The sequence below is a fragment of the Pterocles gutturalis genome, unplaced genomic scaffold (genome assembly GCF_000699245.1).
Source record: "Pterocles gutturalis isolate BGI_N339 unplaced genomic scaffold, ASM69924v1 scaffold38992, whole genome shotgun sequence".
In the NCBI taxonomy this organism is placed as follows: domain Eukaryota; kingdom Metazoa; phylum Chordata; class Aves; order Pterocliformes; family Pteroclidae; genus Pterocles; species Pterocles gutturalis.
Genome location: NW_010111555.1, coordinates 11,246 through 26,733, shown reverse-complemented (window position 1 = coordinate 26,733; position 15,488 = coordinate 11,246). Strand labels below are relative to the sequence as shown.

At 36.7% G+C, this 15,488-nt stretch overlaps 1 protein-coding gene across 1 annotated transcript in view; it reads left to right on the top strand.

Annotated features, from left to right (window-relative positions):
- Window positions 1-1,436: 1,436 nt before the first annotated feature.
- Window positions 1,437-15,488, top strand: part of MCCC1 (methylcrotonoyl-CoA carboxylase 1 (alpha)) — a 16,748-nt gene continuing 2,696 nt past the window's right edge. The window contains exons 1-14 of the mRNA XM_010073768.1: window positions 1,437-1,550; window positions 1,988-2,083; window positions 2,236-2,357; window positions 3,119-3,266; window positions 4,102-4,223; window positions 4,931-5,042; window positions 5,380-5,461; window positions 6,226-6,353; window positions 7,611-7,794; window positions 8,274-8,383; window positions 9,704-9,920; window positions 11,013-11,099; window positions 11,713-11,762; window positions 13,974-14,111. Coding sequence (XP_010072070.1) covers window positions 1,470-1,550; window positions 1,988-2,083; window positions 2,236-2,357; window positions 3,119-3,266; window positions 4,102-4,223; window positions 4,931-5,042; window positions 5,380-5,461; window positions 6,226-6,353; window positions 7,611-7,794; window positions 8,274-8,383; window positions 9,704-9,920; window positions 11,013-11,099; window positions 11,713-11,762; window positions 13,974-14,111 — 1,677 coding nt within the window. The 5' untranslated portion in view covers window positions 1,437-1,469. The remainder of the gene's footprint in view (window positions 1,551-1,987; window positions 2,084-2,235; window positions 2,358-3,118; window positions 3,267-4,101; window positions 4,224-4,930; window positions 5,043-5,379; window positions 5,462-6,225; window positions 6,354-7,610; window positions 7,795-8,273; window positions 8,384-9,703; window positions 9,921-11,012; window positions 11,100-11,712; window positions 11,763-13,973; window positions 14,112-15,488) is intronic.

The following is a 15,488-nucleotide window of genomic DNA, read 5'->3' as shown; positions in this document are numbered from 1 at the left end:
CGAGGGTGTGGCGTGTGTGTGGGGGGGGATACCGGTACCCGGGCTCCTCTGTGGAAAAAGAAAAAAAAACAACCCACCCGGAGTTTTAAGGATAGTTTCAGCGGTTGGTGGAGACTCCGTGGAGCTGCCCTGGGGGCTCGGGGGTTGGTGCCCGTCGCTGAGGAGCCGCTGTGGTCGGGTGGTGAAGTTTGTACAACCTTCCTTGGCTGTGTTCTGTGTGAATAGTTGTATCAGAAGCTTCAGGGCTGTGTCAGTGTTCTCCTTCTCTCACCTGAAGATAAAAGTTGCCCCTTCTTAATGTGCTGTAACGCTTCTGTGTGTTTATAATCGTCCAGGCAATGGAACCAACTGCAGCGAGCTGTGAAGTGGGCCTCGGCCATAGGTACGAAATTTAACTTTAGCCTCCAGGTTTAATTGCTTGGGTAATGTGGGTGGTTTTGCCATGAGTTTTAGACCTTTAGTTGCTGAAAAACTCGAGGGTTTTTTTATATTCAATATTTGATTAGCTTTGTAAAACAGTTATCTGTATCTCACCTGACAGAAATCATCTTTAACGTGTAAATAGTATTTTGAATAATTTTGTCTGTCATATTTTTAGGTGTACTCAACTTAATGAAAACTATTTTTGTGATGTTTTCCTCAGTCCTTTTCTGATACAAACGTTGCAGAGTCTGTGGGAATTGGGTTTTAGGCATAATGGTATTTCAACAATATATGAAGGAAACTAAAAAATATTTAGCAAGATGATTTACACTGACCTTGCTGTCATGTTATCTAAAATGATATGTTTTAGAATTCAGCGTTATATTTTCATTTTATTAGTTAGTTTTAAGCTATTGAGTTCTGCCTGGGAGGTCTCTTGTTGTGCTGGCCTTAGATTTCTGTCATGTTTTAACTGCTGTCATGAGACTTAATAGAGGCTGGTATGTTCCTGTTAAAAAAACAAAACGCCAAACAACAAAAAACTTAATACCTTGTTATTTCTTTGTGACCATGTATCAGTGGGGAATAGGGCTCTTCAAAGAAATGTGAATCCCTTCTATTGGGGGTGAGGGAGAAGGTGTTAATTGTTTCCTAGTTGGTCCAGAAAGTGCACAGTAAAAATATAAGCATCAGCTTTTATGTGTAAGTGTTGTGTTAGGGTTAGAATATATTTCTTGGATTCCAAAAAGAAAAAAAGGACTTAAATTAAACATACTTCTGCTTAAGGACTCTAAGGAAAAAATTCCAAGACTAGCATGGAAATGCTTTTGGGTGAAGCATGTATTTTTTCCTTATTGGAAGAAAAGCATAAACACTATAAATGATAAAAAATAAATCTCAATTTTAAAATTGCTTTATTTCTAGGAATTTTTTTTAAGGATATATTTCTTTTAAAAATTGCTTACTGTGCTTCATCCTTTTAAACAGGAGGTCGCAACATAGGAAAGATTCTTATCGCAAACCGAGGAGAAATTGCATGCAGAGTGATGCGAACAGCAAAGAAAATGGGTGTGAAGTCTGTAGCAGTTTACAGTGAAGCAGACAGAAATTCCATGCATGTAGCAATGGTGAGGTATATTCATTAATGAATTCTGTGATTGATGTTCATTCACAACAGTATTTCTCATTAATAAGTTCAATGTGAAAGTAGGTGTGTGTGCTAATGCAGGTGATTTTCACCTCTGTAGGGTTACTTCCAAGTTTTCCTTGAATCAATAAAAAGTTTGCCTAGTCTCTGTCCTAGCACCTGGCAGCTTTACAGGAAGCACACTGATGTTTGGCTCTCTAACTCCAGAGTAGTCACTGGGGGTTAGAGGATGGACTCTGATTTTGTGAAGTCAGAATTGGTTTCACCTAGTTGAGTATCTCCACGAAGAGAGGCAGTGTTTTAAACTGCTGCATGCTAGCAGTCTGATAAACAATATAATCAGCTCAGAAATTCAGTTAAATTTGCTTTTTATTATCTAATAAACAGTCTGCGTTGTATGTATTTGTCCTGTAACAGGCAGATGAAGCATATTGCATTGGTCCAGCACCCTCACAGCAGAGTTACTTGGCCATGGAGAAAATAATGCAGGTGGCCAAGGTCTCAGCAGCACAGGTAAGTAGATCACGACCTTAAATCTTCTGTTACTTCAGTCTTCTTTAGTTCTTCATTTTTCCGTCTTTTGTTTCCTTAGTGCTCTACTGAAGTTTCGGGGTTTTCTAACCTAAACTGATAAAAAATAGGCTGGTAACATTATTCTATTTTAGGCTATTCATCCAGGTTATGGTTTCCTCTCAGAAAACACAGAGTTTGCAGAGTTATGCAAGCGAGAGGGAATCATCTTCATAGGTCCGCCTTCATCTGCTATCAGAGATATGGGGATTAAGAGGTATCTATTTCTAATTTGTTACTTGATTATGCAATTTACAGTTTGACAAAGCTAATTTTGTTAACAAATGACCATTGCTCCATAATTATTTTATTCTGTCAGGTTTTATTGCCTTTTATTTTTATGGCTTTCTTCAAAGGAATAAGCTCCAGATTTATAGATGTGGGATTCCTGCAGACACAGAAGAAAATCAAGATTGTTCAGTTATTAGGATTTTAATAATTAAATACTGAACTAATTCTAGTTCTGGATGTATATGGGTCAAAAGAACAGTGGAAAAGAAACACCATGTCATCAGTGGCTATTGTGGCTCATGTAAAATGGAGTGATAAGTTCTGTTCATCACAGAGGATCTTATTCTTAGTTGCTTAGATCAAATAAATGTTTCCAAGGTTCGAAGTATAAATCAAGAATATGGAAAGCCAGGTTGGATGAAGCTTTGAGCAGCCTGGTCTAGTGGGAGGTGTCCCTGCCCATGGCAGGGGGGTTGGAACTGAATGATCTTTAAGGTCCCTTCCAACCCAAACCATTCTATGGTTCTGTGAAATAAGATTATTACCAACACACAAACTGTGCAATATTTGAAACATTTGCTTAATTACAATCAAATCATATGTAACCCATTTATATAAATAGTCTCACTGAGGTCAGTGGAACTACTTTTGTGAGGGGAATTAACACTGGGAACACATACAGGTTTGGAACTTAAAATAAGAAAAAAATATTATTATCATTCTAAACATAAAACTGTTCTGTCAAAGCACTTCCAAAGCTATAATGTCTGCTGCTGGCGTTCCTGTTGTTGAAGGTTATCATGGAGAAGATCAATCGGATGAGTGTCTAAAGGAACATGCCAAGAGGATAGGATACCCAGTAATGATTAAAGCTGTTCGCGGAGGTGGAGGAAAGGTAAAAGAACTAATCTGTTTGTCCCATGGTGTAAAGTTGTCACATCTCACTATCTGTAGCTGAATATTCTAAAAGAAATCTTTGAAAACAAAGAAATTGGAAAGCTACTTTTGTGTAAAATTTATTATTAATGTCCAGTCCAGCACTCTGGAATCTAATTTCCCTTTGTTGTGCAGTTAGGCACAAGGTAAGTAGCTGGTATAATTGGATGAATTTTGGTTTTTTCAGTGGATCTCTAGTAATTCACATAAGCAGAGAAGTTGTCCTATGGATTTGTTTGTGTGAAATTAGATGACTTTAAATTGTTACATTGTGATAGCTTCTGGGACCTTTTTTTCCAGTGGTTTTAAACGTTGCATAAGAAGTGATCAGAAATACCATTTAAGTATTTATTGTCTGGATACTTTTTAATATATGGTGAATTCCCTGTCTAAATCTGAGTTTACTCTGAAATAAATTTCTACAAAAATGCCATGATAGAGAATTCTAGTTATTTCCAAAATCACTATGTTTGTTTTGTAATGAAATCAGTTTTTCTCCATCAATCTTGGACAATTTCGATGATATTTGGGAATAAAATGGAATTTTGTACTCATCCGTATCAATGGGTAATATCTATTTTTAACACTTCTAATGGCACTTTCGTTGGGACTTGGTAGGCTTATCTTTTTGGAAGTTCATGCAGAATTTTGCTGAAGTGTAAGAAAAAGGGAAAAGTATTATCGTTAAGCTCATTTCTTGCTGTTTTAGTCATGTACCTGTTTGTGTGCAACAGGGATTTTTATTGTGTACCATATTTTTCGACATTTAGATATGCTTTTTTCCTGTATTTTAGGGCATGAGAATTGCTCACTCAGAAAAGGAGTTTCTGGACCAACTAGAATCAGCTAGGAGAGAAGCAAAGAAGTCTTTCAATGATGATGCAATGCTGATTGAGAAATTTGTAGATAATCCAAGGTGAGAAATAGATCTTTTAAAATAAACTCTGTAGTGTTTATTCTACGGTTAAATAAACAAACCTGTTAGTAGTAGGATGAAAAGTGGTCTTGTGTGTTTTGTTTACACTGTGGCAGGTGTTAATTTAGTCAAAATTGCATTGTATTGAATTTCTTTTAGTGACTGTGTTTTAGTGACTAATGTCACCATTATGAGCATGGTGACAGATTTTTGTTAGTTTTATAAATGGAATGGAGTTCAGCCACCTAATAGTTGTCCTTTGAAATGGCATCTTGAAATAAACAGTGTTTATTCCTACACCAGGGTTGCTGCCTCTTGTGAATTGCTACACAGTAAATGATGAGGGAAATCATGACTATCAAATATTAGTGAAGTGGGTTTATTTTTATTACATAACAAATAAAGAGGCAGCAGCCTTTCGATATGTACCTTGTTTATCCTGTGACCTATGAGGTTTCGCTGCAGTAGCTGGCATTTAGAATTCAGTTTCATTTAGGAGATTGAGGAAGTCTAAAACAATTGCAATCCTGCATAAGAGCAGCCTCATTTCTACATTTTTGGCTATTTGAGGGCAGACACTTAAGCCTATAGGAAGTCCTACAGAAGTGTCCCGGACCGTGTACAAGTTCAAAGTCTGTTTGGGTGAAGTCAGTTGCAGGATTTGGGCTTTATTGAAATACATTGAAATGTTTATTATAATGAAACAGGCATGTTGAAGTCCAAGTATTTGGTGACCAGCATGGCAATGCAGTCTATTTGTTTGAAAGAGATTGCAGTGTGCAAAGAAGACATCAGAAGATCATTGAAGAGGCACCAGGGGTGAGGAGAAATACTTTTTACAATATTTCTTACAATATTTTTTTATGAACTGACATTTTTAAAGTAATTGCTAACTCCCATCAAATGTACTTAGCAAGTAGTAATTGATTTTTAATTCTCAGTACCTGTCTTAATTTTGCTGCAGAAAATGTTCTAATTGAAGAAATTACTTTCTTTAGAAAGTGATTCTCAGGGAAAAATTATGTAGATTTCAAGTATAATAACATTGATAAGGATTTCACTACAGTCACTAAATACCTCAAAATGTTCATGCATAGTAGGTTTAATATCACCCAAATCCACAATAATTTATAATCTTTTGTATTATTACTTACAGCCAGGAATTAATCCTGAAGTTCGAAAGAGACTTGGAGAAGCTGCTGTCAAAGCAGCTAAAGCAGTGGATTATGTCGGAGCAGGTAAGTCTGTGGAGGTATGGCTGCTCCAGAGGTGTATTTTTAATTTAATAAGGCACTAAGCCTCAAGGCAGATGGCATCTGATTGTTTCAGAGTATTACACATGTCCCCCCATTTTTTTGAGGTTTAAGCAAGTAATGACATAGTTAATTCTGATATAATTACAAATTTAAACTAGCATGCCTGGTCTGAGCTCAAGACCAGTGGGTGCTGAAGAATAGAGAGAACAAATTTGAGAGCGGATAATTCCATCAACTAGGTGGTTGTTGGAAAGGGAGCATTGTGGATGTTAGTAAGTTTGAGCACAGCAAGGGAAGAATAGATTATCTTTCATCATAAAAAGAATAATACCATATAGTAAAAAAAACCTTTAAAAAATAACCCACAACTCTTGTCTGTAAAGCCCACACTATTTTCCAGGTGAAAAATAACCTGCTAAAATTAGTTGTGACTTTTCTCACTGCTTTCTTTGGATACTTATTTTTAAAAAATGATGACACGCCTTAACCATTTACACAATACTTTAGAGAGTCGTGATGCACTTTTTACAACTCTAACGAAATGCAGCTCTTACTGTAGAGAATGGCCGCTAAACAGCACAGGATGTGTGTGACTTTTTAGGATTATCTGTACAGGATTTAATGAAATTCAGTGTATCTGGTTTAGAAATAATAGTCTTGTCCTGGCATAAATCAATTCAGTGTCTTAGATGTCCCTTCTGAAAAAGTCTTGTTTTGGTGACATGCCCTTTTGTTACATACTTCAGGAACAGTGGAGTTTATTATGGACTCCCAACATAACTTTTACTTCATGGAGATGAATACCAGACTGCAAGTAGAGCACCCAGTTACAGAGATGATCACTGGAACAGACTTGGTGGAATGGCAGCTTAGGGTAAGTGTTAATTTAGTTTTTTTTTCTCACATGTAGAGTTCCTCTTGTCTGGTGAACAGTGCTCTTTGATATTGCCTCTGGAGACCAGATCGGTTTCCAGATCCTCGTCTCCTGTTCAGCTAGTACGGTAGAGTTTCCTTTGCTCTGAAGCAACATCTCCTATTACTGTATTTGATTGGAGAGCATTGTGTAGGTGCTCTGAATTCCAATAAAGTCTTCTTCCAATTATGTAGAGAAAAAACATTTTTAAATTATATTTAGAGAGGTTATAGAGAATGTGGAAGGTGGGAGGAGTAGGATCCTGATCTTTCCCTTGCCATGCTGAAAATTTTTTAAAACTCTAGTTCAAATGTATCTCTGGCCCAAAAATCATTCTTCAATCAGGCCATAGGAGGACAACTCCTCACAAAAACACGTGTCTGGTGTTATAGCAGTATAGTCACATTCTGAAATAAACGTATAGTTGTGTGGACTGGAAACAGTTTATTTCCTCATTCAATTTGCAGAGAAGTTTACTCACGTTCAAATGATAACAGGAAGTTTTGGATCTTGGGGAACTGGAAATGAAAACCAGTTCTGGTTAGACACATTCAAAAGTGAGGACAGAGCACACATGGAGCTTAAATAGATAAGGTGGGGAGTGTTTATTGTAACCAAAAACTAAAAAGGCAAATGCTGATGCAAAAAGGAGGAACTGGTGTGGTGTTGTTTCCTGTATTTGTAATGTGAGTTCCTTTGAGTAGTAAACCAATGTCTTCTTCCCCATTAAAGGTTCTTAAATTGTTAGAAATGCCCTTAGAGAAACATTCCCTTAAGTGTACAGTTCTCACAGCACATAGAAGAATCAACAGCATATGCCAGTAGAGCTGGCTGCCAGTAATCCATTTCATCAGCTGCAGTTGGAACAATTTTTCTCTAATAAAATCTTGTCTTAGTAGACCAGGCTTTAACTTAAACATTTCATTATTTTTTGACATAAACAGCAGAAAAAATTACAGTGTTTTTCCATTACGTTTTAGCTGTATGAAATACTAGGTCAATTTACACAGTAATAATTCAAAATCCTTTGGTGACTCCAAGAGAACAGGAAGGAGTAACTTCAGAATTAGCTTTTTATGACCTACCACTTTTTTCTCCTTGTGCTTTTTTTTTAATGTGCTTTCCAGTTCATGTTTAGAAGAAAGATATTTAATATTTCATACATTGTCACTCCACAATATTGATCCCCCATTAAAGAAAAAACACTATTGTTGTCAGGTTGCAGCAGGAGAGAAGATTCCCCTAAGGCAGGAAGAGATTCTGCTCCGAGGCCATGCATTTGAAGCTAGAATATATGCTGAAGACCCTAACAATAACTTCATGCCAGGGGCTGGGCCATTGTTGCACTTATCCACTCCACCACCTGATCGTTTCACCAGGATAGAAACTGGAGTCAGACAAGGTAAAACTAAAGGCAGTGGTGTAATCAGAAATATTTAACATCAAAAGGTTTTCTTTGTAAGTGTATCCCTCTTTGGCCTAAAGACAGGGTGTTGTTATAAAGATAAATCTCTACGAAGTTATGCTTCCCTTGTGATTGTCTGTGTGCTTTTGGTCAACCACTGAATATTTTAGTTCTTTATTTACATCTATCCAAATTATTGTCCATTGCATTACGCTGATTATATTCTCATCACAGTTTATCAACCCTGCATTCTGACTGCAACAAAGAAAACTGAATTTGCGTAATGTTGCCTCCACCAATGTCTGTACTGAAGTTGTCCTTCAATTGAAATGCCAGGTCACATCAGTTAAGATTAATGTTCTTTAAGGATATAGAGACATGTGGCCATCAGTTGTGTCAGAGTTGAATGCCATATGGATTAGTAGCTTTGAGAAAATACTTGGTTTAGTGTTACAGCATTTTTAAATATATTTTAGGTGATGAGGTTTCTGTTCATTATGATCCAATGATTGCAAAGCTAGTTGTTTGGGCCGAGGATCGTCAAGCAGCACTGAGAAAGTTGCGATACAGTTTGCATCAATATAATGTAAGTAGAAGGAACCCAGTATGATTTCAGGTCTTGAACTAACTTTGTGGACATCTTGAGCTAACAAAAAATGGATAAAATACTACAGTAAAGAAAAAGTGGTTCCTAAGAGGGGCCCTACACTGCCACTACCATTTCAGATTCATTATTTGTTTGTAGAGGCTGTATTTTTTCCTAATTTGCAGACAGTTTTCATTGGTCGAGTGAGTAGAGATAAGTATGAAGTCCAGTTTTACTGCAAACTTAAGAAAAATCTATGTGTATCTCCAGTTGTGTGATGCAGCTGGGACTTTGTAGAAGAGTAAGGCTAAACAACATTTTCAGTTGTAGTGTGAGCTTTCTCAAACTTCAGGAATTTGTAGGTGGAATTTGTGTCAGGCGATGTTTGTTTGTAATTTCTAATTTATAAAAACTATACATGTGGTAAAGAAATATGGAGAATTTTTAATGCTGTCAGTTCTTCTTAAGAAGTGGTCCCTTTTTCACCTATAAAAACTACAGGTATTGTATCTGTTTTCAAAAGTGGACTTCAGAAGGTTTGACTTGAGGTGAGACTGAATATTATTTGTGTAGAATTAATTAGATACTTTTAAATCAACAACATAGACATGACTGAAATACTGAAAGTGTTTGGCTCACTATTGTTTTAGTGAAAAATGAAGATTACTGCAAATGAAAGGGATAAAAGAATTCCCTTGGATTTTTTTCAGAATTTTCTTAGTAGTTCTGTCAATAAATGTTGGCAGCACAATATAGTTACCAGTTTCACTGATTTCTCTAAAATTATTAGTTCTGTTTTCATGTTGTTTGCTTTGGTATTTTGCAGTACAGAAAATGGATATCATCTAGTAAATTTATAAAAGTCACTGTTCCCATTTGTTACTAGTAAATAATCAAATATGGAGTATCTGAAACTATTATAACTCATTTTTAATAAGAGGCACTTTTCTTATTAGGAATGTTCTTTTAGAGACTCAGAGCATGATTTACCAAAACAGTAGGTTGTTTTCCTGAATTACCTCCCATTACTATTCCTGGGAAACTTTGACTTCACAGTGGACAAAAGTAGCTTTTCGAAAACAGTGCTTTTGAGAAAGCTACTCTTGTTTTTATTTTTTCTTTTTTTATAAGCAATGGTTTCATTGGTAATAAAACATACATCTGAATTCATTACATTTTATTGGTAAACTTTGTGTTTTGCTGATGCGGTCTGAAGAAAGATTCATCTATCATCTATGCATAAGTTGAGCAGAAAGCTGTACAGTCATTCATAACTGCATTTCAATTTGGCAATGTGCTGCTTTTATTTTTTTTTAACAGATTGTTGGGTTAAGCACTAATATTGATTTCTTGCTGAGCCTGTCAGGACACCCGCAGTTTGAGGCTGGAAATGTGCACACTAATTTCATTCCTCAACACCATGATGAACTCTTTCCAACCAAAAAGGCAACTCCACATGAAGTTATATGTCAGGCAGCTCTAGGACTCATACTGAAAGAGAAAATGCTAACAGATGCTTTTAGAGATCAGTCAGATGGTAAGGATCGTTCTTCTTTTGTTTTATTTTACTTGTGACTGGATGAGACAGTGCTGTGAACTCATGTGCAGTTGTTTAATCTGCGTGCTCCCTTTTTGCATTTGTGCCGGCCCAAGGTTCTGCATTCTGGCATCTGTCAGATACTTACACAAGCAGACTATAACTTTTGTTCAGGGACAGATACGGAATATATCAGTGCTGTAATGTACAGACTGCTTCCCACGCCACTTCAGATAGGCACTATCTGAAAGACCTTGGGATTCCTAATCAGTGTCTCAGTGTACTTTTCTCTCTCTACAAGCATAAACAGTGAGTATCTGTCAGAATTACTCCTACAGCTGGCCCAAGCTTTTCAGAGATAAAATTGACTCTGCTAGGATTGGGCGAGGCAGTAGGGTTTCATGGAATGAACAGGACTCCAGGAGCTGAACATTCTTGAGTTCTGACTCTGTTACTGGCTATATCAGTGGGGCATGTGATTGCTGTTAACAAAAACTTCATATAAATCCAACAACCTTGTTAATTTTTCTTTCCTCCTCCACTTTAACTATCCTAGAAACATGGGAGAGTGGGATTGGAAAGATTCCCATACACTGTTCCCTTGCTTCAAGAGATAGAACTAATTGGGCAATATCTGATAGCAGTATATCTGATCCATTCTCAAAAACACCGAGTAACAGGAAACTCCTCAATCTTCCCAGGCAATTTGCTGCCGTGTTTTACTATTCTTACAGTTGGAATCTTCACCTAAAGGTTAATCTGAGTTTGCCATGGGACAGCTGAATTCCTATGCTTTCTTGTCCTGTTCAAGGATGTGTTCATGGGGAACAGTCAATATCCTTCTCCTTAGTAAGTGCTGCTGTTAGTGTCATGTTTTCTCTAGGTTACCCAGCCTCAGTTTATTCAGTGTTGAAGCTTGAGTGAGGGATTGTCACTATCTATTGCAGTGGATCCCCAGTCTTTTAAGTGCAATAGAAATATTTAAATACGATGGTAGTAATAGTAGGACAGTGATTTTATGGTGTAAATTCTAAGTATTGTGTTTTGTTGAAGTAGAATGAAAGTAACGTATCTGTATATTTTGTGTTTTAGATAAATTCTCACCGTTTGCATCCAGCACTGGCAGAAGAATTAACATGTGTTATACTAGAAACATGTCTCTGTTGGATGGGGAAGACAGTAAGTTAATAAAAAAGTGTGTGGAGGGAGAGAAGATGCTTGATGGATATAATTATTTCAACTGGTGCTCGAAAATAGAAGCAGTATGAGTTTTACGCAATTTAAGCTGGGAATTCACAGAATTGCATGCTTAATCCACACTGTTAGACCTTGAGGAGATATAAACCAAATTCAAATGACACTACTTGGAACTAGATGACCTTTAAGGTCCCTTCCAACCCAAGCCATTCTACTAATGTTCACCATTTAAATGAATAAGGTTGAGATTTTTAAAAGAGCTGAGTGACATTGACTTTTTTTTTTTTTACTTTACTTTGGTGTGAAAGTGCTCAGCACTTTTTCACATCAAAAATCTGTTTTCTATCCAGATAATATATATATATTTCAGAGCATAACTTCAGGTGTTCATCTTTGAAAAACAAATTGTCTAGAATTCAGTGTGAAATCTGCAGTGTGTACTAAGCTAATCTGAAAATATTTGTTCTTTTCTTAGTATTGGTAGGTCTCTTTTTTTTAATCAAGAAAGGTAGACTAAATATTGGGTTTATGTCATTATTCTCTAGGTCCTATAATTAAATTGACTCACATATACATATTTTGTTTTATTGAACAGTTGTGGATGTAGCTGTAAGTTACAATCGAGAAGGGTCGTACAACATGCAGGTACCAGTCCAATTTTTTCAGATATTTCATTAGATAAAAGAAGAATGAGTTTCTTGTAGACTTCTCTTGGTATTAACTGTTACTAAAGTTGCTTGGTAATTACAGATACAAGATTCTATTTTTGGTTTGCTTGCAGCTGTTACAGACTCTTATTTTGGCCTGAAATGATCTTTGCTAGATGCTGGATTGGCATGGAAGAGCTACTAAAATGCTTCTGAAAATAAAGCTAAGAAAAGCATTTGCTTTTCCAGTATTTAAAGATTTTGCTCTTTATTTTCCTCTCCCTTAAATTTGTTTTTCTAAAACATTGCAAGTTAGATTTAAATCTGCATTTAAAAAGACTTTTTTTCCACAGGACTCCTGCTTTATTCTGTGCATGAGATGGATCTTCTGTGGGATAAATAAAAGCTCTCTAGAGCATTATCTGTAAGATAACACTTTCTTTTTTTTTTGAAGATGGAAATTGGAAAGCGATTACCGAATGAGATGAGGAATGATGGGAGTAGTAGATCTTCTGGTTTAATAATTGAAAGATGCCCCATAAAATTGGGTTCTTTCTATGTCTACACTGTAGAGACGCTGTAGGATAAAACTCAAGATGCTTTAAACATAGATAATTTTACGTGTGTATATGTGATAGTCTCCAACTGTGTCGCTTATGGGGGTTGTGTTTGGCTGAGTGTTGAATTCTTCTGCATCACCTGAGGTCAAATGGATTTTCTCTCAAATTTGGCACGTAGGATGGTTGCATGCTCAAGAATGCAGTCTCTCTGTAGTTCACCTTCTTGAATCCAATATTCAGAAAAGGGGAATTATGAGATTAGCCCAGTATTTATGAACTGCTTAGACTGCATAGAGATGAACGTACTGGAAAAATTGTGAGAATTCATGTGTACATCCATGTGTTTGGTAACTCAAACCCTTATTTCTACTGATACAAGTATCGAGATAACCCACATCCCTCAAGTAATACCCAGGTTATTGTGATTGTATTGATTACATATGAAATGCAGGAAAGCTCTTACACTTCGGGCTTATATAAGTAATGTCAGCAAAAATAGACTGAAAGGAATGTAAAATGGGGCCTTTTGAGGAGGGGAATGTAGACTCCCAGGGAAGAAGGAAGAATTGGGGGTTGAGATGGAAATAGAGAGAAGCTGGAGATAAGGGACGGAGAAGCAGACTCAGGAGCTGATCATGAGGAAGACAGTGCCTCTGGGGTGCTACAAAACCCGTCCTGAGGCCAGTTAAGTAGAGCAGCTTGCTGGGCTGTGGAAATGGCAAGCGCTCACAGGACTGCCCAGGGTGTTGCCCTAAGGTGCTCCCTGCTCAGGATACTGATCAGGCAAATGATTTTTTTCTTGGGGATCAGTATCATATCAACAGTATCCTTTCAATGCGTGTTACAAGGTCTTCATTCAGTGGAAAAATAGTATGCAACTATATAAATGAAGACTGAATTTTGTCTCTGCTTGTAACATCCTGAAAGACCAGCAAGTCTCTGATTCTTTGCTCAGTGAGGTTAGAACTAAAAGTACCAGTGAAATGTAACACCCTTATGCTCGTATTCTTACTGTCCTTGTATTCTGAAGTTGTGGCAGAGGTGCAGTTTCCATTGATGTAGATGAAAGGGTTACCTACAAATAAATGGCCTTTCCATTTGGTCTTTCTTTCGCAGTTTTGGTGTCTGACTGCTCTCCTCTGCTCCTTTGTCGGTTTACTGAATATATTATAGTTTTTGTATTATAGGCTTCCAAGTTTGAGGAAGTTACCTTTTGGAAAGCATTGTGCAGTCTTACGGTGTCACCTGATTAGTATGGATTTTTTAGTTTTAAGAAAGTCAAGATGACAGGACAAATTAAAAATATGGATTCTAGTAGCATCACTAAACTGAATACTCTGATTTTTTTTGTTGTTGTTTTTCCTGAGAAATAGTATACCTTTGTATTTTGCTGAGTGCTATTGCATAGTTTATGATAAAAATTGTCCTGGGAGAGCTTAGTAGCTAATCTTCTGAGCTGATTGCATTGATTATAGAATACAGTCTGTTAACTGAAAAATAAAGGATACATAAGATTAAAAAAGACTTTTTAAAAAAAAATCTAGAATTATCTGTGAAGAATCACAGGTCATGAATGTATACTAAAAATACTAACTTTTGGTTTATTGTTCATGAAGGGTTTGTCCTGATAAAAGGATTTTAACTTTCAGATTCAAGATAAAACATTCCTGATTTCTGGAGAGATCTTCAATGAAGGTGATTCAGTTTACTTGAGGTCTTCAGTAAATGGAACAGTGTGTAAGTCCAAATTGGTCATTTTGGACAACACCATTTATCTCTTCTTTCCGGTAAAGTTCCTTTCTTTATTATCACATGTATGAAATGTCAGAGTTTTATTAATGCAAATGAACAATATAAATTGCAAGCAAATGTGAAAGAGAATCATAATTTGAAGTTCTTAAATTGGCCCATGATGTTTTGATCCTTGTTGGATTCATAACTATAATTAGAAGTTAGTTGCTTGTGGTCAGTGAGAGAGAAAATGAGTTACTTTTGGAAAGATAAAATGCAATTAGGTGAATCAAAGGAGTTGCAAATGATGGTTTGAGAGGGGGGAACACAGTATTAAAATGGTCAAGTATCTAAGTTTGTCATAGAACAGCAGCGATTACTTCAAACTGACGATTATTTGACAGTGCTTGTAGCTGATATTTTTATTTTGATATATTTCATTTTTAAATGCTTTCTAATAAAAAAGAAATTGATACTGGTCTGAGGAAGGATAACTTCAGCTAATATTAAAAGATGGAAATTGTAAGTTACCATAGCGTTATCTGCATTGCATGAATAATGGCATTTGAAAGAGGAGGTACACTAATTTGCATGATTATTTGCATATTTATTTGCAGTTGAAAAGATTACGCAGCCTTAAAGTAACTAAAAAATGTAATCTAAATAAGTAAATTATTATGTATTAGTTTGAATAATTAACTTCTAGCTCTGAGCCCCTAAGACTTTAAGTGGAATGCAGGGAAAATTTTGCTGCTCCAATGATGAGGACACAATAACTGATGCTGGATTGGCAAAGCTCTGTTTTCCTGTGGTATCAGAGTGGAGTCTGGGGTGGGGGATCTAGAAGAAATCACAGGAGTTTCAGAGTATGGGTAGGATGTGGGAGAGAACGAGTCTTTGAGAAACTCTGGGTAGCAAGTCTGAGAGGAATTAGGGGATTTTGAATGATGGTAAGGATTTTTCACTAAGATTAGCACTGAATCCATTTTATTGTGAACTGTGAAACACTCACATTGACAATGCTTGGCAGCGAAGATGCCGATGTCTGTCTTTCTTGTTGCAGCAACCTGCCTGCTCCTTGTGCAAACAGCCTTTACTCATTTTCTAAAACCTGTGCTGTTGCTGCATGAATAGGGAAGCTGTGGTTTTGGGACAGTGGTCCATGCAGAGTCCCTTTTTCACAGGGATAGTTCCTTCCTTGCTGATCCGTAGCAGCAGCAGCAGGTGTGGCTTTTAAGGACTTAGACATTGGCAGATTAGTAAAAATTTGCTGCCCTGACGCCAGTAGTCTGCCACCTTAAACAGCTGACTGATTTGACTAATGCTGGGTCTGTTCTTTCCCTCTATGTCAGCATGTCTGCTAGTGGTATTTTCTGCTGTTAACTCGTACGTCATTGATTTTATTTCTGTAGGAAGGCAGTGCTCAGATCGGC